The sequence below is a fragment of the Anas acuta genome, chromosome 1 (genome assembly GCF_963932015.1).
Source record: "Anas acuta chromosome 1, bAnaAcu1.1, whole genome shotgun sequence".
Classification (NCBI taxonomy): domain Eukaryota; kingdom Metazoa; phylum Chordata; class Aves; order Anseriformes; family Anatidae; genus Anas; species Anas acuta.
Genome location: NC_088979.1, coordinates 179,185,200 through 179,212,201, shown reverse-complemented (window position 1 = coordinate 179,212,201; position 27,002 = coordinate 179,185,200). Strand labels below are relative to the sequence as shown.

Below are 27,002 nucleotides of genomic sequence, written 5' to 3'. Positions count from 1 at the left end.
GTACAGTTTTAGATTTAATTCTCAGAATCCTGATTGCACAAATGGTGCAATGGAAAACTGTAGGAACAGCATTGTAATGGTAATGCACTAATGTGCAATTTTTATGGTATAATCAGGAAATGGATACCACAGGACAATACAGTAGGGTATCTTCATGCTGTAACTCTTGCATCTTGGTACAATATCAGGTACATCAGTACATCATCAGTAACATAATTGGGGAGGGAAAGAAAGACTTGGTTTTTACTGTTTTTAGAAGCACTGTAGAAAAGGACAGAATGTGGTACCCAGGTTTCTTCCTTTTTTTTTTTTTTCCCCAACCCACCCAAGAGAAAGTGATAGAAAAGCCTAGGCTGTTCTATAGTGTTACATTTAGGAGTAAAGCTGAGAGCCTTGTCCTTCCAAGTTCCCTTGGATGGAGTATAGCTCTTGGTAACCAAGTGGGCTTTCCTTCTCGCAAAATATTGGTATTTTTATTGTGGTAAGGATGACAAAAATGGAATGGAAGTGGTTTGGTCCTTTTTCATACCTGTACAGCTTGATTGTCTGAGCCAGTGAAATTGTGGTGGTACAATTAGGACTAAAATTCAGGAGAAAATATGCATGTGTTTTAAAACATCTTTGAATAACTTCCATCTGCATAATATCTACCAGTAATAATTATATAATAGCAAGAAATAATTCAATTTGACCGTCTGTTTGTTGAAACATTGAACACCAGCCTGCTGTGCATGGAGGGCTGTCTTGTCACACATTGTTTCAGTGTAGGTTTAACAAACGGCATGAAAATCCTCTTATAAATCAGAGAGTTTGTTAAAGTTATTCAGTAAAATCTCTGGTGTTGATTTTGCTTGACTAGTGATCAAAAGCACAAATGGTATTTTTCTCCAGAAGGCAGTAGTGTCTGCTGGCTGCAAGACTGTACGTATGGAGCATATTGGTGGAATGATGCCTTGACTTCTCTAAAATGAGTAGGGACCTTTCTGCTGCCTTCATCAGTCAAAAGTTCATTGGGAATGATGTTTACATACTTGAAAAGATCACTCGGGGTCAGTCTGGGTTGCTGTGGATCAAGTAACAGCATAAGAAGTTACACTACAGAAAAAAAATTGTCAATATTAAGTGGATTAAAAATTGATGACTAAACGAAATAAATGGAGAGAAGTTCCATGACGCTTTATGGTGACATGTTGGGAAGATTTTTTACTTAGCTTGGTGTATTCAATATCTATCGATCCGCAGGAATGTTTGTAGTAGAATTGCCATTGTGGGCAGTGTAGTGACATGCTAAACGATGGTTTGATCAGGTCGGCTCTACTGGCTGATGTAGATAAGTTGGAAAGATTCTTAGCTGAAAAATACTGCATGTAGCAGAAAATGAGACCATAACCCTTGAAAAGCAAAGACTGGGTCTCTTAGTAGGGGCTGCACCCTGGAAAATTATTGCTTCCAAAAGGATTTTTGTTTGACTACCATGATCCTCATCAGAATACACTGCAATGGCAATGTTCAGAGAAGTTATTTTCCTCTGGTCAGAGGCACAGTGCTGTTGGGGTATTCCAACAGGTAGGTGAGATGCAGACACTGCACAATCTGTTTCAGTTCTGCTACTGCTCTGCTTCTCCCCTGTAACGAATGGCTGGTAACAATCCACCCATCGTGCAGTGGTAAAGTTCAAGCCTTTCTCCACAACCTCTCTTCTGCTGCCTCCCGCTAGCCCAGCCTACATCCTGCCTTTTCTGTGCTGCTCAGCTCTACGGCTGGCAGCACGGCCTCTCCTCCCTTGCTGCCAAGGGTCTGGGGGAATGGAAAAAGAAAGCCAGTGAATGTCATCCACTTTGTAAATGCTCCTTTCTTTTCCAACCATGGTCCTGTCACTCTGTCCCGTGCTAAAGGAGAAGTGCAGAGGGGCAGTACTGTGAGACAGGTAGTGGTGTGGAGGGGCAGATCTGTGGGATTCAATACATCCTGCTCTTTTCCCAGCTGCTTGGATGTTTGTGCAAGTGTAGGGAAGGGAGGCGTTGCTTTGGTCTCAGAGGTGGTATAGCAAGACAGGATGAGATGGAAATGAAGAAGCAGAAAAAGTAAAGAAAGAGCTCAGTTTCGGAAGACAACAGCTGGAGGTCTGCCCCTTCACCCACTCCTCCCCAGAAAGGGAGCAGTAGATTTACAAGCCCGGTGTGATCCTTGAATATGTAAACAGGAAGGAGTCAAATAGGCTTAGGGAAGAGGCGCTGCCTGTGGGGTGTGGGAATTCAAGGTTTCCTGGGCATTGGGGTTTGGTTCCAACATAGCACGAGGAAAGGTGTGAAATTCTGAAAGATTTAAAAATAGCTCTAAAGATAACTTGATCCAGGTATGGGTTCACATTCTTCAAATCATACTATTTGCCTTAGAAATGGCCTTCAAGTAAGTGACTTTCTGAACAGGAATTTCCTGTTAAATTTAGTAGCAGTTTAAGCGAGGTCATCGAAGGAAAGGTGTAAGCCTAGGTTCAACAAAAAATACTTTGGCATCTCTGATTTCACTGCAAGTTAGGTATCTAAGTACCTTTGTGGCTGTTTGTAGATTGCAAACATGTTTTAACAGCTATGAGAATATCTGGGTATGTGTAAAGGTCAGTGTATTACTCATTTTGGAGGGGCTGTGGGCTGTGTGTTTTTTTTTTCTGTTGTTTGTTTTATTTGTTTCTAAAATACAGTTCTCAGTTCTGAGGTATATTTATGGTTAATGCTGGAGCTGTTAAAAGTTTTGCAGTTAGCCCAAGCCAAAAAAAATCCACAGCAGCTAAACAAAACCTCCCCCATGCCTTTTAGAGAAAGCCTTTGAAAAAAAACAGAAAGCAAGGGAGCTGTGCTTGGAGAAGAGAGGAGCAGTGTAAGCTGGTAACGTTGTGTGCTGAACAGTCCAATAAGTCAATGAACTAATGGATGGGCATAATTAACTGCATTTAAAGTACCCTCAAGGTCCCTGAGGTGTGGCTGTATGACATTTTTTCTAAGTCCTGGATGTTAAAGTTGGGAGATATTCTTTTCAGGAAGAAACTCAGTCTGAGCTTAGGAGCAAGTTCCACAGTATTGCTTTTCCTTGGAAGATATTTCTCTGCCTTCATATTATTATTATTTTTGTTGTTGTTGCCAAGATCATTCCTGTAGGTCTCATCTTCTTCGGTTCATTTTGGATGGGATGGGAAGCGGACGTGTATTCTTGTATCAGATAATTTCTGGAGAAGCACGGCGTCACTCTTCTTCTGGTTTCAGCCTGAAGAACAGGCCTTCCACAGCCAAATCAATAAACCGTGCTTTCTCTTAAGTATCTGTGAATGCTATATGGATTTTGTAACTACTTCTTTCACATTTTCTGTTTGCAGAGTTTTCTTTGCTACAAGAAGGTTAGGATTAATTTGAGCACATCCCCATGTTTGCATTGAGCTAGGTCTTGAAACTTCCATTTATAGTTGGTGGAAAGACTTAAGTGGTTACAAGGAATGATCTGTTTTGAAAACATATTTGTGAAATTTCTCTGGCTTTAAGTGAAGTGGCTTGACAGAGGACTCTTGGAGGTATTGGTGGGATTCAAGGCACTTAAATTTAAATGTTTACATGTATGCACAGTGTTAATTATCCTATTACAGCGAGTGGAAATCCAACCGATACTGCCAGTGGAGCCTTGAGCAAATAGTTCTGGTGGCTGGTAAGCTGAACAGCTTTCTTGGCTGTTTTGACTGGGCTGATCAGTTTTCTCTTGGCAATAACGGGAAATTCATCACCTCGCTCACATACTGACACCTGCCTTTTGGTGTCTCAATCCTGTCTTGAGGGCTCCCTTTAGTGATCCACGTGCATGCTCTGGGTATCCCGGCTGACCTTCTAGCAGCCCAAACAGTGTGGGTGATTCTCCTAAGTTCTGTATCATATCTACCTGCCCCCCCCCCCCCCCCCCAATCTGTTTAATCCCCAAGATACCTAAAATTGCTCCAGATACTTGCATGTAAGCAACAAAGTAGAATCAGTTGAAACATGCTTATACTTGGTCAGGTGAGTTCTACCTGGTGGACATTAGGGTTGGTGGCAAATTTGTCGTCAAATGTGTGAATCAGGGTTGTGTTTCCCTGGTACGTGTATTTCCTGGGTCTGACAGCTGTGAGGCCATCATGATATTAAAAGTTTGCTTTGTACGACCTAATAAGTAATAGCAAATTCTTTTATTTTTAGAAGCTCATCTTGGAAGTCTGCTTTGTGAATCCTCAGGAGGATTCTTGTGTGTATTTAATGGAACACCACATAAAATATGTAACAAATGTGGATATGTACCTTTTCCCTCCCTTCTGAAAGGACTCCCGATGTGTTTTCCTATACCCCATTTTTTCTTTTTGTCTTTTTAACTTCTCTTCTCCTCCTGTCTTTCCACCTCAGCCCATAATCATGCTTCACAGTTTTCTTTCCCAAGTCCTGGGCTGTTACCCAGCTCCATCTCTAAAAAGGCCACCCAGCTGCTTTCTGAGCAGGAAGGAGATTGTTTTCTCTGGTCATCCGTGATTAATCCACAGCTACTGTGCTTTTTGCCCTGTTTCTGCTTAGGGATGGTACAAAGCTGTGGCTTTCCTGCTGCCCCTATTCACACTTGTGCTGAAGGCACAAGGAACGATGCCTTTAGCTCCTGAAATTGCCAGCAGCATCAGCAGGGCTAGGTCAGTAAAACCAAGCTATTGGTACTGCCCATCCCTCACAAGACATGTTGTTGTTCCTGGGGCACGGTGGGGATAAATCTAACGCTAAAGACTTTTTTTTTTTTTTTAATCTGGTTTAAATAGCTCTGTATGTGGGAAGGAGTCCCTTCTGTTCCCATGTCTCTTGGTGCTCTTCCCATTCCATCCCTTCCTGAGTTTTCCTCTCTGTCCTCTCTGGTTCAATCCCTGTGTCCTAACTCAGCCTTCTCTTGTTTGGAAGTTGTGCTTTTGTCATCTTGGCTCATGGTAGAGCTTAGTTTATCTTTAGATGGTGCAGGTTAGCATTTTGCCTATACTCTTTTGTGATGAAGACGCGGGTATTTGAGTTTTAGCTAATTAGCAGTTTTCTCTGTTGTCAGTGTGCTTGCTGCCAGGCAACACAAACCCCTTACAAAGTTGGTCTGAAAAAATAACACGATGCTTTAGAGACATAGAGAACTGAAAAGGACACAGTGTTTTTCAGATATTTTATCCTTATAAATCAAATAAACCAGACATTTTAAAATCTGGAAGAAGGAAAAAAAAAAAAAAAAAAGGCTATGTTCTGGTTGTGTATGCCAAATTTCACCCTGGGGCACCATATTCATGTATCTCTGTTGTAAAACAAATATAGTGGATGGCTTGGTTATATAGTTGTTAAATTGTTGGTTAAATTGTTACAGCTTGGCACTCTACCAGAGGTATTGTAGCTAAGCCCCAGATGACACATAAGCCATGAGCTACTAATGGAGTCTTTCTTTTCTGGAGATGTAAGTGTTACTGCTCCGCTGGAAGATGTTAGGAAGATTACTTTCCTAGACCTAAACAACCGTTTTCTCTGTAATACGAGCCAAAAATGCTCCATCTGGATGAGAACTTCACGCAAGCCTGCCATGACTGACATCTTGGTCCCCAGAAGATGGCAGGGAAGTGTTTAAGAGGAAGATTAGTTTTATTTCATCATATGCCAAAACTACATTTAATAAATCAGAAAGCATCAAAGAGAAGTAGCTGATGGCAGACTCACAGCAAAGGTGGCGGTTCTTCCCACAAGGTATGCAATGAGCTGCAGGAAGGCTGTGGGTTCTTAAATTACATAAAGATTCAGAAAGCAAAGGGGCAGATTCACAAAGTCTATGTCCTTCAAGGGACTGCTATGTGCAAAATAATTTATGGCTCAGAAGGTGAAAACTGCTGGAGGCTGGAAGAGTATTTCTGGGAAGTATCATTATGTGCTTGTCCTGCTCTGGTGCTGATTTCAAGTCATCCACTATTGGCTGCTTCTGGAGACAGGGCACCAGGCTAAGTGGGCTTTTAGTCTGATGTATGTTCTGTTCATGTATGAAGTAGCTTTGCTAGTTCATATTTTTCAAGTCAAGTTTTCAAAACAAAAAAAAAAATATATAAAAATTGAGCTGTGTATGTAGTTGGTATGTTTTTCTTTTAAAATTCCTTGTGTCTATTTACATCTAACTTTAAATTACTGGAGAGCACGTTTGATTGGGGCAGCCCTGGATAGACTGAGGGACGAGAGGCTGGAGAGCACCCCCATGGAAAGGGATCTGGAGGTTCTGGTTGCCAGCAGGCTGAGCGTGAGCCAGCAGTGTGCCCCTGCAGCCAGGAGAGGCAAACGTACCCTGGGGTGCATCAGGCCCAGCGCTGCCAGCTGGGCGAGGGAAGGGATTGTCCTGCTCTGCTCTGCGTTGTGTGGCCTCACCTCCAGCACTGTGTGCAGTTCTGGGCACCTCAATATAAGAAGGACATAAAACTATCAGTGTCCAAAGGAGGACTACCAAGATGGTGAAGGGCCTAGAGGGGAAGACATATGAGGATCGGCTGAGGTCCCTGGGTTTGTTCAGCCCAGAGCAGAGCAGGCTGAGGGGAGGCCTCATGGCGGCCTGCAGCTCCCTCACGAGGGGAGCGGAGGGGCAGGTGCTGAGCTCTGCTCTCTGGGGACAGCGACAGGACCCGAGGGGACGGCATGGAGCTGGGACAGGGGAGGGTCAGCCTGTGTGTGAGGGAAAGGTTCTGCACCCAGAGGGTGGTCGGGCACTGGGACAGGCTCCCCAGGGCAGTGGGCACAGCACCGAGCTGCTGGAGTTGAAGAAGCGTTTGTACAGTGCTCTTAGACATAGCGTCTGATTTTTGGGTGGTCCTGTGAGGAGCTGGGAGTTGGACTCGGTGATCATTATGGATTCCTTCCAACTCAGGATATTCTATGGTTCTACGATTTTATGAATTGCTCATTGTTGCTGTCTTTTCATATGCTCTAGTTTGTGGTATGTACTTGAGTAAGATTTACTTTAATTGCTTGATCAGATGGTTAGTTAAAAAAGCTCATCTTGCACCACATATGTTGAATTATGCCTCTGGTTTGTAAAGAATGTAAAGGTCTTTTTGTTTATGTCTTGTGGAAGACTGTAGGAATGAAATGTTTCACCTGTGATGTACACTCGGTCTTCTGACAAAGGGCTGCCCTGGGCCTTGCCTCCCGACAAGCTGAATTTACTGACTCAGAGAAAAGAGTAGGGTCACACTTCTTGCACTGTGCTTTTGCAGATGCCCCTCTTAACTTTGGCAGTGCCTATCAGAAGTCTTGGGTGCCTTTTATTTTTTATTTTTCGTCAAAGGAGGCAGGTATATTTTTGAAGGCAAAACCTTCAAAATGAAATGGAGACTTAAGGCTTTTTTACATTGCTTTCTGTGTGGTTTGGAAAAAGTACTTGATGTCTCTGCATCAGCTTTCCATCTGAAAAATGGAGACAGTTTTTCATGTATTAAAGGAAGTTTATATGAATGGATCCATTGTTGTCCTTCAGCCTTTAGATATTATGAAGGAGTTCATACAAAAAGGAGGGTGAATAAGTGGGTCTTGCTATACTGCAATTAAATTCAGTGGTTAGAAGTGCTGAGAGTGAAATCTGCTGCAGCCTGTGAGGCAAAATCTAAAATTTCATGAGGAGCTGCATGCTTTCGGTAACTGCACGTCATGCACATCCATTGATTGCTGAGCCATGTGGAGCACTGTGAGAGGCTGCTGCAGCATATGTTGGGAAAAAGCCTTCAGAGAAAGAAACTGGTTGTTTTTCTTAAACATGGGCATGAAGGCTCTTTTGTATCAGCAGAATAGCTGAGCCAGGCAGCAAAATTGGAGGATAATTGTTGGTGGAGGATAATTGTTGGTCATTGTTGGTCAGTCTAGAAATATCAGTTGGAGTGGATGGTCCTGTCCCAGAAACAGTTACATTTGGTAGAAGTCATTGGTGTTCTTTTGATCCACGTGGTTCAAGTAGATGAAGAAGCTCAGCCCACTGTGCATCGAATATGAACAGCTAATGTTCTGGCACACAGTTCTCACTAGCCATTTGTGCACCTGCCTTTTAACTGCAAAGTAAAAAGGGAACCCGGAGTAAATCTAATATAGTTAGAGCTTTGGGGTGCTTTTGATCCATCCCTCTGACCAGAGGGAAGGACAGTTGTTTGCTCTCCTCTTGCCTTGAGAAAGAGAAAATGGCACGTTAATTTTTATTGGATTTTCCTGAGAGGAAGAGTAGCTCCTGGGTAGCTGAACTCTTACACTTGACTTCTTCCTCCAGGGAGAGCAGACTCTATACCCAGGTAGGCAGTTAGCTAATTTGGCAGCTCATTACATCAGACTGAAGATAGATGAGTGTCCTCATCTCAGGGCTTCACTAGAAGGCACATCTGTGTCATAGCAAGGACTGTAGTATTTCCCTTGCGGTGAACAGCGTATGGGAGATCACAATGGCAGCTGAATCTGGCACATGGACTAGGTGCTGTTTTTTCTCCCTTAAAATGATCTCTTTCTAATTTCACTGTTTCCTTCTGTTACCATTGTGGAGTTTGGTGAACAAAACCAATTCGTATTCCTCTTACCCCCTACCTTTGTGATTTGTATCAATAGCATCCCTACACACAACCTCGGAGAGAAGATTTTCACCCTTGTGGTCTTTCCTCATACAGCAGTTACTCCTTCTCTCTTAATCCTTTTAGCTGTCCAATTCCTTTGCTGTGGGTGAGAACTTCATGCAGCAAAGACCCCCTCTACCCGCCTGTCTGTTGACAGCCTTTCAGGACCCTAGCAGTATGAGGCAGGAACTTCATTTTACAGGAGCCATGCTGACTTTCCAAGCAGACAGTGTTTATGCATGTGCTCAGTGATCTTATAAACTCATTCTACTGCCTTTTCAGAAGTGGACTTATGTGAAGCTCGATAACTGCAGAGTGAGGAGATAATTGTTGCTATGAACTGTTGTTTGTCAGTGCCTCTTAAACCTGAACTATATCCTCCAGTCAAAAAAATGTGACTGTGAATTAAGCGTACAGATAAGATTTCACATCTTTTCTCAAGCTGTGCTTCAAAACTTCACATTTAGTCCTGTAATTTGCTTCTGTCATCATCTATTGGCTTCGTTCTTGATGTGTTATTTCAGGTCTGCTGAAACATTTCTGTCACTGTAAGGCTGTATATAGGAACAAAGTTATTTTTTTTTTTTTTATCATTTCACCTTTATCAATTATGAGACTTTCAAGGGTCAGTTTCTTGCAACAGTATAGGATTTGAAGCAATGTCATGCTGGTGGGCTTTTAAGTTCTTCACCTTAAATGAAAAGAAACAGACTATTTATTTTGACGTTGTGTGCTACAAAGAAAGTCATTTCAACTTTGACAGTCACGGATGTTTGAGTAACCCATAATTAGGATGCTGATATGTCTTCATTTCATATCTACAGTAACCATTGCAAACATTTAATTAGTGTGTTCATTAGTGTTTTGTTTCTTACAGAAAAGAGAGTTTGATGTGGATAACTTGAGCAAGCCAGAATTGCGGATGCTTTTGAGTATAATGGAAGGAGAACTAGAAGCACGAGACCTTGTAATTGAAGCTTTGCGGGTAAGTTACAGGGTTGTTGTGGTTTATATATATATATATATATATATATATATATATATATTACATTCTCTTTTGCCAATTCTTTTGTACTGAGCATAGAATGTTATTAGTGGAAGAATAAATTATGATTTTTAAGCTTTAGGTTGACTAAATCTCAGTAATCACAAAACATGTTCTTGTTTAATTGTTGTCATTCAGTAATTCTGTGTAATTTTGGTGTAAAATACCTATAATGTTTCAGGGAAAGAAGTGCAAAAATGTGAAAATGACTTCCTCTTTAAATTCTTTTATGCTGCAGAATCTGTTATTTGTGAAATGAAGGAATGACTTCAAAGGAGAATTCAGTCCATTCTTCATTTGTTCTGATATTCTATATATTTGTACATCCAATCATTCTGTGAGACACGAGGAGCAACAAAGTTGGATGGTTATATCCAATTAAGAAAAAGTTGTTTTTTTTTTTTTTTAACAAAAAAAAAGGGGGGGGGGGAAACTACAGGATATGTATTCTAGCAGCACTCCCAGGTGCTTGATTAGGTGTTGTTTTTTTGTTTTTTTTTTTCCTGTGCTAGGCACATGTGAAGGTTGGTTTCTGCTTCAAGAGGTTGCAGTCTGAAAGTCAACTTAGAAAGCTGACTGGAAATGTACAAACAAAACTGTATTTTAATAATAAGATGATACATGTTTATGATGGTAACAAATTTAAATTTTATTCCATTACCAATCAATTTAAACAGAGCTGCCAAACAGTGCAGGTTTAGGGGGAAAACAGTCTTACATGGATTGAAAATATTTATAGCTTCACAGTTGGATAGAGGCAAATTATGCCCTTTAAGGTCTCTTAAAGCAAAAACTGAATGCAATAAAATATATTAATACTAAATATTAGTAGTAGATGCAATGACAATCAGGTAATGTGGGAACGTTTTCCATTTGTAATGTCACAGTAACAATTGCAAATGCATTTTTATTCAATTTTAATTTGTTTTGTGGTGGCTTCACATCGTGATGCAAATGGAACTTTAAAGTAGCTGTCACTGATGCACCTGCATTAATAACTAAAGACTTTATAAGTATAAAACTCTATTATAAGATACAATTTTCATTTTGTAGTGACAATAAGGTGCTGGAAGCAATATGATTCTGGGGGATTACTGCACTTTGAATTCATTTGGTGTTGGGCCTTCATGTGTGCGCATACATTGAAATGTATTGCCTTTTCATCAAGCTGCTTTACAATTTCACATCTCAGTTGTCCAGACGAGAACCTTTTCCTTTCTGTGACTGCCAGTTAAGATTTTGTAAAAGGGGGAACGTGTACACCTCCATTCAGAATCTGTATGACTATTTTTTTTTCTTTGGTTGGTTAGTTTTGGCTGTAGGAATGCAAATATTCAGACAGTTTTCTTTACTATATGTTCATGGCCAAGCTACTATACTGCACACCAAATAATGGATGCATTGAGATTCAATGAAAAAAAAATAAATTAATGAGAGTAAATGCTAAAAATGTGGAGCGCAGTCTCAGGAGAGAAAGAGTCTACATTGGATTCCCATGTACCTGCTGAAATAGGCAGTATATTAGTCTGTACATAGTAGTTTTTGATAACTAATACAGATCGATATAAAAATTGTTCCATTATACATATGGTATAGAAATGTTGAAAAATTGTGGTGGTTTTTTTTTTTTTCATTTATTCTCCTGCATCTCAATTTCCACTTCCTGTGTGTCGTAGCAAAATCCTCTAAACAAAATCTAGATGGAACTCAATCTTCCAGGCGATGTGCCTGGTTAGCTGTACCAGTACTGGGAAACTTGGAAGTTGTACCTGCTGAAGATCTGTAGCCTGATATCTTGGAATATGATACTTAGGGATCTTCTGGCTTCTTGAGAATCAGTTACCACAAGTCAGCAATACTAGCGGATACAGTCTCTTAGGAACCGTAAAAAAAAAAAAAAAAAAAAAAGCTGCTAGATAGTCAGATATAGTTCCCTTTTTTTTCTTTTCATATTTTTAAAAAAGAATAACAAGATAATTCCATTGGAATTGCGTTGAATTTAGTACTGACTTTGATTCATTTTTACAAATGGACGTACATTGTGTATCTTTAAAGCCATAAGGAAAGGCAAATGACTTTTTTTCCATAATTTCAGAAGCTGCTAAAGCTCTATTTTAAAATGAGTAAAGTTTGGGATGGGTATTGTTTTTGTGTGTGTGTTTTGTTGTTTGTTTTCTTTTTGATTTTATTCTAGTAGTAATGCAAGGCTTTTGTTTGAAAGCCTAATTTCTTGGATAGGTTGGAACTGGTTAATTTCAAGCCATGTACTAAATAGTGTAAATTGGCTTTTACTCTTAAGTGATTTTCCTGTCAGATTTTAGTTTCTGTGATGTATACATTTATTAAGCTATTTTATATGTTATTGAGCTTTTTGTAAGACTAAAGAACCGGGTCTCTTAATCTCCTCTTAGAAAGTAACTTCATCTTTGTGGTTGTTGTATCAGATTTCTTCTCTATAATCACTAAAGTTTAAATACATCATTCTTAAATGTATGTGCCTTACCCATACTCATTTTGCAGCGTTTCACTGAGCATTTGTAAAATTTGTGCAATAAATAGTGTTTATACATCTATTGGAAATGTCTCTCCTGGAAGATTCAGACACTGGAAAGAACTGGTCTTGGCTGATCACAAAAGAACTGGGTAACACTGAATATGGTTAAAGACTGACTCATGTGGTACTACTCGTAACCTGCCTCCAGCATTAAGATGAATCCATTCTAACAGGACCTGTTTGAGGCATCTGTTAGTCTGTCCTTTCCACATTGTATGTGTTCTTACACCAACCTCTTGTTTCCTGCTTCACTAATTTTGTGTGAAGCCATGCCATGTGCTTTACTGAAAATCTGAGACAGATCTAATGTACCTTCTCTGTCTACAAGGCCAAGTATGTTTAAAATAAATAAGTTTCAAAAAACACCTTCAACATCCATAGGTGGAATTTCTTGTCAAGATGACTCTTACAGGAGCACAGTGCCAAATGGTTTCTCATTTCATCACAATCAACACCTTATTCACTGTATTCCCTGGTGGAATGGAACAGAGATTTCTTTCAGAGTTAAGGGGTAAGAACTAAGGAGCAGAAAAAATCTTATTGGATAAGATATGGATTGGAATTTGTGCCTTGCTGTTTTTTCTAATTGACATGTTTATAGTTTATACATGTTAGGGAGCTATCGCTTAAACCACTTAAAAACTTGCTTTAAATGATTTTTTTTTTTTTGGCTTATTTTGGAAATGTCCTTTTCATGATTGCAGTTGAACTCATATTATGTTGTGAAGAGTAATTTGCTTGTGTGGGTTCTGCTGGATTAAGCAGAAAACATTACTGACTTTGTTTTTTTGTGGACTGAGCCACAGTCATATATGCAGCAAACTCTACTGAATAGCTCATAGAAATCTAAAATAATAATTTTTTTGAACGTGTTCTGTTTTCGTAACTTCTGATTTTTCTTGGTTTCTCTTGTTTAAACAAAAATAGCAATAAAATTATGCATGGATTGAGGAGTCAGTGAAATAAATTAAACTCCAAAATGATACCCTGTATCCATTAGTTCTGCTGTAATATTGCTTTCTGAAAGGGAGGAAGTGCCCTTAGATTTCAGGATTGTGCTGTCTTCAAATGCTTCTTCTTTGACTGTTCATTTACACATGTTCATTATATCACAAAAGAAATTCATATTTTATGAGCTTCAGTTTAATTTCCTATTGGTATTAGTAGGCATCAGAGAAGATGGCTACTTATTCCTCATTTCACACTTATGTTTAGGATGTTGCATAGACTTTTTTTTTCCAGAAATTTTCAAAAAGGTCTAATCAGTGGAAAATAAAAATTAAAAGTGAGAAAGGGCAATAGTTTGGGATCATGGGTAGAAATCTTATTAAATTAACTACTCATCCCACTGGGGAAGGAAAAAAAAAAGGAAATTCAGTTAGTAAAGTTAATATTATTGATGTAATAGATTTTATTAAGGCACTTGAATTTGTGCCACATGATTAATTAGAGAGAACCAAACCCAAGGTGTCATATATAATAATTAACTCCTTTTATGGCATCTTTGTGCATAATGTCTTGTTTAATGTTGAGCTTCCATTGTGTTTTATATAAAGTATTTTGAAATCTGTTTTGAAATGAAAATCAAACTTCAAATCCAAACTGCATTCATAAGAAATAGGCAAATGACATCCATATATGTCTGCTTTTACAATACATTGTTTGGTTGTCTTCTATAATATGCAGATACATAATGACACATAGTATTCCTATTTCTGAAAAAAAAAAAAAAAAAAAGGCTGTTGTTTCAGTTGGTGAAGCAGGAAGCATTATCTAAGTGGGTCAATATCTCCTATTATTGCTCTAATAAAGTAGATTGGTGTTTTGATATAAATAAAAGCTGTGGGATTTCTTTGTTGTTTTTGCCCTTAGCATGTATAGTATAGTTGTGATAATAGTATAGTATCTTGTTATAGTATATTCTGATTTTTTCAATACACAGGCCTTGGTATTTTGCTGAATCAATCGCTGTTTGAACCCTATTTCTTTTTTGGGGAACTCTGGAAACTGGAAGTCAAAAATTCTGACTTGGAAAAAAAGTTATAGTTACTATCATCTAGCACAATTTAGGTTGCTGCAGAAGGTCAGTGCTGTGAGGAGCAGCATCCTTGGAACAACAGACCTTTGTGACACTCAGGTCAAATTTCCAGATTTATTCTCCAAGTGAACAGTTAATTTGCTGTGCAGGGCAACATCAGGATTCACCTCAGGGGAGGTGATCTTTCTATAAATCTTTCTAATTAGCTCTCTGGCTTTGTAGTAACTACTACACTGATGGTTCTTTTCGAATCTGGAATTTCTTTATTTTAATAGGTCCATGGTGAGGATTGCACCCCGATTAAACATAAGATCAAATTAACTTTTAAATCATTAAAGTTATTTTGTCAATAAGAAATAATATAGCCTAATTGCCATTGTAAATGCGTATAGTTAAAAAAGGAGGAAAACTTGACTGTAGCTGCTTCCTCCACCTTTGTCAATTATCCCAATAAATGGTCTGCTTTAACAAGGGGATAATAGGGATAATGTATTCCTAATGTGGAGGTGGTAAGGTGGCCACATACTCGTGAAATGGCACAGGCCACACACAGCTGTGACCTCAAATACAGCATTAATTTGTGTGGTTGGTTTTGTGATTGTGTTTTTTGTTTTTTTTTCCTCCAGCCATGATGTGGTTACTGCATCTTCCTGCTTTCCAGAGGAGTATTTTAACGTGCACTGACCTTCAAATGATGAAGTACTAATGTTAGCTGTCGAAAGGGACTTAGAAAGTTCAGATGCTCCTTTTGATGGTGACTCTTATGAAGTTAAATCAGAAGTAGTTTATTTTTCTTTAAGAATTTTAAAACCCATCATAGTTGAGATTTTTATTTAATGTTATTATTTTAATTGTTTTGTTTGGATGTGTAAAATTCAGTAGGTAGTGCATGGTAAAATGAAAAATGCTTATCTCACTTCTAAGGTGTGTGTTAATTAGTGTGACAAAAAATGCAAATACTAGGTACTCTGGGGGAAAAATTCCCAATGAAATTCCCAAAAAAATGACTATAAGGTCAATACCAACAACATATATTTTTTTTTTAATCAAAGGTGACTAAAGTATCAGTGACATTGCTTTGGGGCGGTGTCTTTTCTCTGAGCTTAAGTGAGCACCGAATGAACAGGTGTTGTGTATGTGATGGCAGGACCAGGAGGGCAGCATGAGAATAGCAAGGTGAATTTGGTTGTAGGCGTTTCATCAGTATTATAAAGCTTTGCTGTGTTTTCTTCTTTTCTTTCGTGTTTAAAGTTCAGGCAATACCAAAAAACCTTAGTGTATCATGTATAGTTTATGATGATGGTATACTAACAATGTTTGGGTTTGGTAGGTAACCTACACTGATAGTGGAAAAACTTGATACTTCTAAGTATGCTTAGTATGGAGCCTTTCATGCATGGTTTTGCAATTCAGTAATGAATGAGCTATTTCTTGGAGGGGTGGGGGATGCACCTCAGGTAAGTAATAAGCAAAAGCTTTGGTAAGGGAGCTGCAAAAACCTGCAAACTGTGTTTACATAATTTGATCTGTCTGCTTCCTGGTAAATTCTATCCAGTATAAGAACTTCCTTCACTGGGCCAAGGCAGACTTTTGACTACTACAGGTTGAGGTTTTAATCAAGAAAATTTGTTTTTAGCTACAGCTCTTGCATCCTTTTTATGTTAATTGCCTTCTGTGTGTTGTGATGGGGTGATACTGCTTTTTTGTCTATGCTCTGTAAATTAAATGTTAAAATAGAGTTTTCACTTGAATTTAGGTAAAGTTTTAATCATGAACTACTGTGCAGAATCAAAAAGTCATGCTATAAGACAATACTTCTAGAATGAACTTTGAGTTTAGAGGAGAAGGAAATCTGGGAGCTCTAAGAAAAGGGGGAGTGAAACCATACAGAGTTTGGTTGCTCACAAATAGACTGACAGGGAAGAAGAATTGCACTTAATATTAAGTGTGATCTGCCAAAGGAAACTCTGCCACCTATAAATTTTGAAGAATCTTACTTGCAGCAATTATGATAAGTTGTTGTGAATTTAAAATTCAAAGGTGAACTTCCACATGAATCCCACTCTTCTCCTGTACCAAAGAATGGAGCTGGGAGCGCACAGGAGGCAGCTTCAGAGGTTTCTGGCAGCCAGCAAGACAGACTGTTTTGTAGCAGGTGTCTTTGAAAAATGGTGATTAGCTAGAAGGAGGAGCAGATGATTTTAAATTGTGTGTAACAGAAGGTTATTGTTGTAGACAGTATGATGGTAATTGTTGGCACTGGTGGCAAAAGTGAACTGTAGAATAATTAGGTAATACCTTATTTGTATTGTCACTTTTGTGTGTTTGAATTTCTTTTCAAAAATTTATTTTTTACTGAATATTTAGGATGTAGTGATCTGTAGTTTGTGTCCTTACCCATCTGATCATTACTCTTAATAAGCAAGCATAACTAAAATTTCAGTATTTCAAGATATTTCAAAGTGATTGTAAGAAAACTATGAAGTATGAATAAACCTCAGGTTAATAGATGACATGATTTTCAGTGCTTAGTTTTGAATGGTTTCTTTGTCTGTTACTTATTTAAACAGGCCAGAGGAAGTGCCCTCTTCCCATAGGGATAATCAAGGTGCTGGAGCACCTCTCCTACGAAGACAGGCAGAGGGAGTTGGGGTTGTTCAGCCTGGAGAAGAGAAGGCTCTGGGGAGACCTTACAGTGGCCTTCCAGTACGTAAATGGGGGCCTGCAGGAAAGCTGTGGAGGGACTATGTGTCAGGGGGTGTAGTGATAGGACAAGCGGTAGTGGCTTTAAAATAAAAGAGAGAAGATTTAGATTAGATACAAGGAAGGAATTCTTTACTGTTGGGGTTGGATGGGGTTATGGGCACCATGGTCTGGTGGGAGGTGTCCCCCATGGCAGGGGGATGGAACTGGGTGGTGTTTAAGTTTCCTTCCAACTCAAACCATTCTGGGCTTCTGTGAAACAATGGAGTGTGTTCTTTGTTCATCTGTGTCCTGTTTTTTTAAAAAGTGTTGTTATACACAACCTAGAAGATGTTCAAACCTTTCAAATCATGGGTTATGTCTTGTATCTTTTGTAATTTACACTATTTGTAATTTATACTATTCAAGATAAACTTTTCATATAAAGTGAAGTTTTGATACACTGCTTTATTGCTAAACATCTCAAGAAAGCAGCTATCTATTAAGTATTTACCTATTAAATAGTAGTTAATAGTAGTAAAAACTAGTAGTCTATTGAATATCAATGTGAGCCTCATTTTTTTAAGAATTGCATCCCTGGGTACAGTGCTAGAAAATAGCTTTTGTTTGTCTCATTTAAAGAAAATCATCAATACACCTTGAGACAGTGAATCCTAACACTGTAGTTCAGGAAATGTGTAAAATGTTAGAGATATTATATTTTTATAAAATGTGTGTGTTTGTTTGTTTGTTTTTAAATCAAAGGACAGCCTTATACCTTATTCTTGATATTGCCAGAGTCTGTGTTTCAATAGTTTGGAAATACTGTTTCTGGTATTGGTGGGTTGGCTTTAAATATTAATATCCTATATAAAAGATGAGATGTTGAAAAATAAAAATTTGGTTGCCTATCAAAGTATTTGGTTTTCTTATATTCAGTGTTGTTTGTTTTTTTTTTGTAGCACTGGCTCTCTAAGTGTGGATAGCTAAGAGTAAATGCTTTTCTTTTCATCATGAAGGATATCAAGTGGATTTTTCCTTCAAGTGTCAGCCTTATTTTTGGCACTTCATTACAAATGGAGCCAAGTCTTGCCTTTTCCAATAGATGTTGGGGATGCAATAGCAGAAATTAATGGATTCATTAACTTTGATCTGAGGGATCCTGGTTTGTTTGGTTTTTGACATCTACAAAGGCCTCTTCTAGAAGCCACTGACAAAATAAGTTTTTAGTAGTGTTACATTACTTCTTCAGTTCTTTGCTCTTAGCCAAAGGGAGATAGTAAGCACTGAACAAAGAAAAACAGTTGTTAAATGATACAAAAACGCTACTTTCAGTGCGTTGTTTACTAACCTTGAACTTCACTACTCAGGTAGACACCCTTATTCCAAGCTCTCCTAAAATTAGAGACTAGTAGTATGAAACTAGCATAAAATTGCTGGAAACTGTCCTTTTCCAGCAGTGACTGTTAAACTGATAATGTTCTCTTTCTGTTTTTGACATAAGATCTGAATAACTTGATTGTTGCCAGGCATGTAACTACTGATTTAGCTGAACATATTCTGCTAGTTGCTTATCTGGGTAATTGCTTTACCTTTCCTACTTGATTTGCCCTATTCCCATTTGCCATTTGTGTGCATGTGTAATCCAACTGACTCTAGCAAGTAGAGATGCACACATATTTTGTAAAATAGTAATAAAAATATCTATCATTGTGTTGAAGTAACTGTTGGTTTCTGTGATCTTTATAAATAATACAGCTGAGACTTCATTGTTACAGTGACTTATTTAACTGTGTTTTCTCTGGCTGCCATCATTACTCTCATTGCTGACAATGAGAAATGTAACGGGGACAGCCTATCTGTATTGTTATATTAACTGTAATTTTCCATTTTTAGTTACGGAGACATACACAGGATGTTTCCTCTATGCCAATAAACGGTGCAGTTAATTTTGTTGATAGCAATACTGAAGTGCAACTGATATATAATGCTTCTTTCCTTTCTGTGTGTCTCTCTCATGTGTGCAATTTATTTTAGTGCTTCTTTCTGTTACTGTTGCTGAAGAAAAATTTATAGCGTTTGTTCTTGGATCTTTCAAATTAAATTCTGATACTTGGTTATAAAAGTATTTCCATTACTGTGAATACGGTAAGAGATTTGAGTGGGGTGACTTTCAAATATGCAGAAATACTCACAAAACATCAACTACTTCTGTTACGTTTGGGTCTGTGTGTCCCTGTGCTTTTTTCCCTTTCGCTCTGATGCTGTTCTGCCTGGTGGGTAGGTCTTTCCACCTGCAGTTCTCCCAGAGAGACATCTGTCTTAGCAGCTCTGGCAGAGTGCTGAAAATGCTTAGCTCTAGGTCTGTTATAAAGGCCAGCATTCCATTTGTTTAAATAAATGGAAAAATTGAGAAAACAGAGCAACAGTGATTATAGAGTTCTCTATGAAATAGCAGAGTAAAATTTTAGCTAGGTTCTGTGGAAATATAAGCTGTTATGTGACTAATTTAAAATTGATAATTTAAGTATCTATGAAGAGAGTACTAGCTGGGAAGGTGCCTTAAATTTTTAATAAAGGGTGTCAAATCCAGAATGCAGATAAGGATTCTGTTTTCTTTAAAATGTTCCATTCAAGAAATCAAATGTATTTAGTTAAATGTATTTATTCATTCAAACTCTTCTCCAGGGATAGTGGCAAAAATAAAATTGTCCTTGGATGTAATACACATTACTCTCCAAAATTTGTTTTCCAAAATGGATACTGGAAATCATTTCAAAACTTTGAAGACTTATACTTTACCTCAAGTAAATCCATACTGTTAAGCATTGTAAACACACAGTTTGCTGCCCTTTTAAATTATTTAGTCTTGTAATCAAGTAATTGTCATGCAGTAATATAGGATGATATTTTTATTAATTGCTATGCAGTAACACGAGTTACATTTTAAATGAGATTTTGATAATCTGAAAATATGAAAATCTAAATAGGAAAAGAAACAGACATTTAGTTACAGCTTTTTGTTATATGTATGCTTTGTCTGTTGCTGTGCTGAGGAAACTTCTACCTGCTAAATATGGAGGTTGAAGTCCTCTTTTCTTTGGTAGAGGAGAAATCAGAATTCCTTCTATAATTCAGAAAAATGACTGTCAGATTTCCAGACAAAGCATTCTGTACTGATTTGCACCAATCTGAACTACAAATTTGAATGTGCAAAGTGTAGATGATGTGGCTGTGTAAAGTAATCAGAAAGTTTAATTCCATTCCGTCCATTGAGACTGAATATCAGGATGAAAATGTGTATTATTTTCATAAATAATAAATGTCTGGGTGGTTAGATAATCAGAGCATAGAACAGTGATACTTCCTTACAAAATATTGGCCTATAACTTTCAAATGTATAAGCATCAGACAACAAAGCTGTCATAAAATAGGCCTAATATCATCTTTATAGAGAACATCTGGGTGATTATTCTCAATTAAAAACACATGTTGTTCCATGATCTGAGCTTTTTCTTTTTCTGCATGTAGAAACTCAGTACGAGGCCTGAGTTTCACCTTCTACATTTGTGTTTAAATACATACATACACACATACATATATATATATATATATATATATATATATATGTAATGTTGACTGTCTTGGTTTATTTCTTTGTTTTGTTTTCTTTTAGTACTGATGTGTTAGTAACTGATCTTAGCTTTGTAATAGGGTCTGTACATTTTTATATCCTTTTCTTCGTCCAGCCTCAAAACAGGGGATTTTCATTACTCTAAGGGAGAAAACTAGTAAAGAAGAATTGGAAACATATGTCTGTCAGTTCTGTGTGTGCCTCTTTCTTTCATGGATGTTTTTGTCAGGTAACAGCGAGAAATGGAAGTAGACTTAGCAATACTGGGGTAATAGGAAATTGGTGATACCGGGATATTGTCTTCTTATGGAATCAGACCCCAAAGGAGATTCAGGCTTGATCATTACCTTGACTGTAAGCTGCTTCTTCAGTGCTTTCTGTTAGAGTGTAAATCAGGTTTAAGTGTTAATTAAGCGTCTGTCTTCCTGTACTTTCAAGTCCTGAGACTTGATTAAGAGTGACATTACTGCTAGGCATGTTGTACTTTTGTTAAGTCTGTTTTTGTGTGGAGAAGAATGAATTGTACAGCTTTATGTGAACCACTTTAATATTTGCATACTTGGCATGAAATGGAGAAAGTTTAGTTTGCCGCTGTTCTCATCAGCTGCTAGTGAAGATCTGACCTTTTGTGCCTTAAAATTATGATCTTAGTGCATCTTCTTGAATGGAGGTTACGAAGGACAGCCTTGTAAAACAACATACAGTCCTCATGTATCCAGAGCTTTGTTCTTACCCTGAAAAAATATTTTTTTAAAACTTGGATTTAGAGCTATGCAATTCTGAGAGAAGCGACACTTTGCAAGTGCACATGCAGCCTACTTTACAGTCTAATTTCATTGATTTATCTGGATAGCTGTGATTAGGCAGACTTTGGCTGTCATGGGACACTGCCCCAAGACAGTTTTGAATGCTTTTTGTGAGTATGTGTACCTTACATTAAAAATTACGGAGAAGTTATATTTTCCTTACCAGTACCTCTACAAAAAGACTTTTATGATCCTGATCAGTGATCTGTGAAGAGCTCTTTTTATAGTAAGAAGCAATTCTATAGTTCTGTTAGTGTAATCAACCTATATGTTAGTTTTATTTAATTTGCCAATTGTGTCATCTTATTGCTCAATTTCTTCAACTGTTTTCACCCCTTCTGAACTAGCTCTTCATTGCTCTTCAGAGAGTCTCAATTTTTTTTCAGCTCCTGTAACATCCAAAAAGTGTACATGAAAGCTTTTGTCTTAGAGTATTTGGCATTTACTATGGAAACAGTTTAAATTTATTGAACAAATATTTTTGGCATAACATTGAGTTCATTAAAATCTTACTCACTTGTCGAATTTGCATAGGTATGCATTATCAGAGTGCCAAGAAAGGAAGGTAAACTGTAGTTAAGTTTCTAAGGAATAATTGAGCATCACATGTTCATTGACAAAATCACGCTGCAGGATTCTTTCTTCAGCAGTCATTGACATTTACACTTTTCATTTGCTCTGTAAAATGTTTTATGCATAAATAACTTCTCATGTGGTATTTGGAAAAAATTCACTTACACATGCATTAAAAAAAAGTGCCCCCAAACCCTCCGTCATTCTTAATTAATCATAGTAAGATCATAGTGAGACATTTTTATTTAGCAGGTACCTCTGAAAGTACTGCTTTTATTATGATTATGCATTCATTGATAACTTCTTTTTTGGCTCAAACAAACATGTTCTCTCTCAGCCAACTTCCTCTTCTAAGTAGACTGTTATCTTTTCAGTTTTGTTCAGAATCAAGATGTCACACACACACACACCCTCCCTAATGTAACATGTAGAATAAGCTTTTTACTGCCTCCTATTCTGTGCTGGTTAGTGTCAGAAAACTTCTTGCCACTCCCCAGTACATATGGCAAGAGAAAATATTAATATGAACCTATCAACATCTGCTGAAACAATTTTAGTAGATGTGGAAAAGGAAATTAATCAGAGGAACAAATGCTTTTGAAAGGAAGGAAATTTTGTTTAAGGGTTCTGGAGCAGCTTTAATTCAGCTCCATTGTTCCACATCAGTATAGGACATGCAGTCCTATTTCTGATGTTTATCTTCAGTTGCTGCATGGAAGACTTGTTGAACTTTTAACTTGGCAGGTAAGTGAAGAGAAAACTCGGAAATACGTTGGGGGAAAAAAGTGCAGTACCAACCTTAAAAATGTTACTGCTTGTATATTCTGCTACTAGTTATATAAACTGAGCATGAAAACTTAATTCAGTGATTGTGTGCAATTAATATCAACTTAGACTGTTATCAAGAGAAAATTAACAATATACTTTATATTGTGTGATTATTTTTCTCATTTTTTTTTCTCATTGGACTTATTTCTTAGTTATGTGTTAATTGGTCATATTTTTTTTATTATTTTGCTCTGCTTTTACCTTTAGGTTCACAGTAAGATAGGTATTGCTTGAAGTTTCTCCTTGCTCCCTTGCATTCATGTTTAAATAACGGGACAAAAAGAAATCTAATTAGATTTTGTAATTCTAAGTCTAGTCACTGAAAACAGATATTTTGTTCCCTGAAGTGCCACAGAAACAAATAAGTACCTACAGACCAGTGCCTGTGCTGGATTTTCAGCTCACCCTGCAGCCCATCACCCAGGTACCTCCATGCCTTTTGCTCCTCACTCTACACATCCTGCTGCCAGTCTTCGTCCCCCAGTAGATAGATGGGATCAGTGACTGCAAAGGGTCAGCTTGAGAGATGGAAGTGTCCAGGAGGGAACTGGCAGATAGGTGCACATGAGTGACTTGAATAATGTGAAAATAGGTGGTATAGAGGGTATAGGGGGGAGTGAGGTGTCTTGCTGTATGCGGTAGGAGTGAGGCTCCTACCAAGCAATGAAGTAGTATTTTATTTTACAGCCTTGTCTTTCAGATTTTTGTTGGCTGCAGACCTAGGAGAGAAGACTTGAGAGAAAACCTTCCCCTTGTGTTGCACAGCTGACAGTGCTGATTTTATTATTTTTGAGAGCGTGACAGACTAAAAATTCTGCTAATTTTTGACGAGTATTTTCATGATTCAAGGCAAGAAATAAGAACTCTTCTACCAATAAGCATTCAGTTGTTTTTCAGTTGTTAACCTCCAAGAGCTTATTTCTGTGCTTTGTTACTTGAGTTTGCTAACGTATCTACAAGAGGAAAAAACAACAACAGATAGTTGTAGAATAAATCAATAATTATGGAATAATTTAGGTTGGAAGGCATCTAGAGAGAACATTCAGCCCCGTCTGCTGCTTACAGCCAGACTGATGTCAAGGATGGATCAAGTTGCTGAGGGCCTTATCCAATCAAGCCCTTGAAATCTTCCAGTGACAGGGGTTATACTTTTTCCCTGGGCAACATGTTTCAGTGCTTTTCTGTTCTCACTGAAAATAATATGAGTTCAACTGGTATTCTCTTTTCATCATGGAAGGACTGCTGCTTGTCCTTTCAGCGTGCAGACCCCTAATGTGTTTTGTCTCCATGATTGTTTTACACTGAACAGTCCTATTTTTACTTAGCTCTTCCTCTTAAAGAAGACACCTTGACTCTTTTTTTTTCCTCTCTGAAGACGTTTTTCAATTCTGCTTTTTTTTTTTTTTGCATGTAAACTCATAGTCCATCCTTGATCTAACAAAAAGCTATAGGCCAGCCTGCCCATAAATAAACTTCAGACTTTTGTTCTATAAGTGGTAGCTGCAGTCTTATTTTAGTCTTTTGCTTCAAACCCTGTGTAAGGATTTAAAAGTTGTGTATAAATGTGATGTTCTTATTGGATTGAAAAGCTATTGTAAATCTGTCTAAGCTTTTGCCCTTTTGCAGTAGTGAATTTCTTGAATTAACTATTTAAAGTTTTTTTTCTCTGTTTTTAGATATTTTCTTGATTTGTATGTGCTTATCAGTATCAAGAGCAATTCTCCAGTTGGAGATTGGAGGATTTATCTTAAGATATCATTTTGCATAACAGTGGTATATGCCGCAAATAATAGTATTTCCCATGGACACCTTTCTATACCTTTAAATACTTTAATCTTAGTCCTCTAATTAAAATATTAGTTAATGTGCAAATGGGTATGTACAGGAGCGTAAAGTTGACAGTTCATAAATTCATACAGCACCTTTCACAATGCAGCAGACATGATTAGTTCCTGTAGTGGGTGCGTATTTTTTTCTGGTTTTGAAAATTTGCTGTTTGAAAATACATTCAGTTAATTATTCACAAGCAGACATTTAAAATGTTATTTTCTCTATATGTTTCTGTGCAATTTAAGTTAATTTGAGACACTGCTAATGCTGTTTCAGCACAGCCACCAAATTATGCAGACTCTTTTAAAGAATTAATTACCCTCGTGACATTAGATTGTACATTCCTCAGATAACAAGTGCCATCAAAAGTAGGTATCTTGATATTTTGACTAGCTCCTGTGACTTGAAACTCAGTACTGAAAGATGATGTAAGAGAGAAAATGTTCCAATTCTAGCATTTCTGCTTCTCACATCTAAGGTATTGGTGAAGTGCAAAGGAACAGAGCTATTATTTAAGGGCTAAAGGACCAATGTACAAAGAAAAAAATGATTATACATATCTATTATTAGCTTCATGAGATGGTATTTGATAACAATGCTAGCTTAAGGTATTCTGATTTATCTCCTTTTTACCTTTTTTCCCAATTTGCTACTGCGTTGCCCTTAGGTGTATTGGCACATCTGTTCGTCAGCTGCTCTGTGAGAAAAACTGGGGTGGATCCTGTGGAAAAATTACCCAGGAAAAGAAGCCTGGGGTTTTGTCATCTGTGCATTTTCCTCACCCTGGTGACAGAGCTGTCCCATGGGAGCTTTCCCAGCCTCAATGAGGGAGTCCTACATGGTGATGGGTGAATGAGCAGGACATCAGTACTTTTATCTGCTGTTACTGTGGAATATTTTGCCTTGTGGAACCAGGGCCTCATGGAGTCAAAAGACACCTACATTTTTATGACCTATTTCATTCATATACCAGAAGTTCTGCTCTTTATCATGCCCAAAGGTTCTGCCACACTGGCTAAGGCGAATGTATAATCAAGCACCTGGCTCCAGCATTCACAAATTAGATGTTTTTACCTCTGAGATCTCTTGGCAAGGTGCCCCAAGTATACCTCAGACAGTGTTACACTGAAAAGTTCTTATTTCCACAGAAAATTGATGATTTGCACTCAAATTTGCATTTCACTGAGAAAGAACTGAATGTGATTCTTCCTTCTGCATAAAAACATAATTGATATAAATTCAGACTTGTGTTTTAGATGTTGTCAAGGTGATTGTGTTCCAGCTCGCTGCTCCCTTTTCACTTGATAGCTCTCCTTTTGGTAGACAAGCATGGAAGTGGTATTTGCCGAAGTCAGGCCATGGTTATGATTTTCAAAGCCTAAAAGCCATTTGACAGAGGAGAAAGAGGTTATGTCCGGGAAACAGTACACCTGGTTCTGTTCCTAATTCTGTTTTTTTTTTCTTTTCTGTTTTTTTAATGTAATGCCCTAGCAAGTATCTACATATAGTAACTACTGCAGGAGCCCAGAAACTTATTTTGGGGAACAAACTCTGCAGATTTCTAATAATAGTGTTATATGTATGTTAAAATGTCAGTGGTTTTCTGTGTGTACTAATGGTATAATTTCTGGAAAACTAACTTCAATTGAATACCCAATGACTCAGCAATGTTCCATGAAGATCTGTAGTTTATTTCAAAATATCCAGATTATCTTTTCCTTTAAAATATTAGGGTTTTAATGTGAAGTAGGTATTTGTCAATTTACAAACTTGTCATAAATCATAATGTGGGGATTATAATAGGTGTTTGTATGTGGGAAGAGCTGTGATGCTTTCAGTCTTGATAGGTATGCATTATTTATGTTTATTCTTCTAGGTTTATATACAATATTTTGATGAGGAAGTGATTTATTATATTAAACACTTAATATTCATCTGCTTAAATCTAACCATGATAATCACTCAACGTGACCTTCTGCTGTTCCTTGCTATTTGCACTGTCAGTAGAATGTATTGAAAGCGAGGGTTAGCACGACTCAGAAGTGAAAACAGCATGAATTACAAGATTTTGTATTAACTACTGTCAAAAACAAAACAACAACAACTAGAAGCTTCATCAATATTATGATGTGTTATACAAAAAGATATGTTTTTGCAACTGTTAAAATTGTTTCAATTAACAGGGCAGTTAGCAGGAAAGGAAAGTGGATGATCCGAGAAAAATGGTCATGTTAAGGTTAACAGACCTTTTCATTTTCCTATCAGACTATGCTTAATTTCTTAACCTCTTCTCTTAGGACCTAAAGGTAATTGAATATACATTTTCTGAAAAGCAGAAAACGCACTAAGAATATTTTTGCAGCTCTCCTCAGTG

The 27,002-nt window shown here is 37.6% G+C and overlaps 1 protein-coding gene across 4 annotated transcripts in view; it reads left to right on the top strand.

The window, feature by feature from the left end:
* The window catches only part of CTTNBP2 (cortactin binding protein 2), an 88,048-nt gene that overhangs the window by 2,257 nt on the left and 58,789 nt on the right, over positions 1 to 27,002 (top strand). For 3 of the 4 annotated variants that reach the window (XR_011092026.1, XM_068669554.1, XM_068669555.1), the window contains exon 2: positions 9,516 to 9,623. Coding sequence is in view for 3 of the 4 variants with exons in the window: in XM_068669554.1 (XP_068525655.1) it covers positions 9,516 to 9,623 (108 nt within the window). In the remaining variant the exon portion in view is untranslated. Of the gene's footprint in view, positions 1 to 784; positions 5,763 to 9,515; positions 9,624 to 27,002 lie in introns of those variants that run through there. The other variant, XM_068669556.1, reaches the window with a different exon arrangement.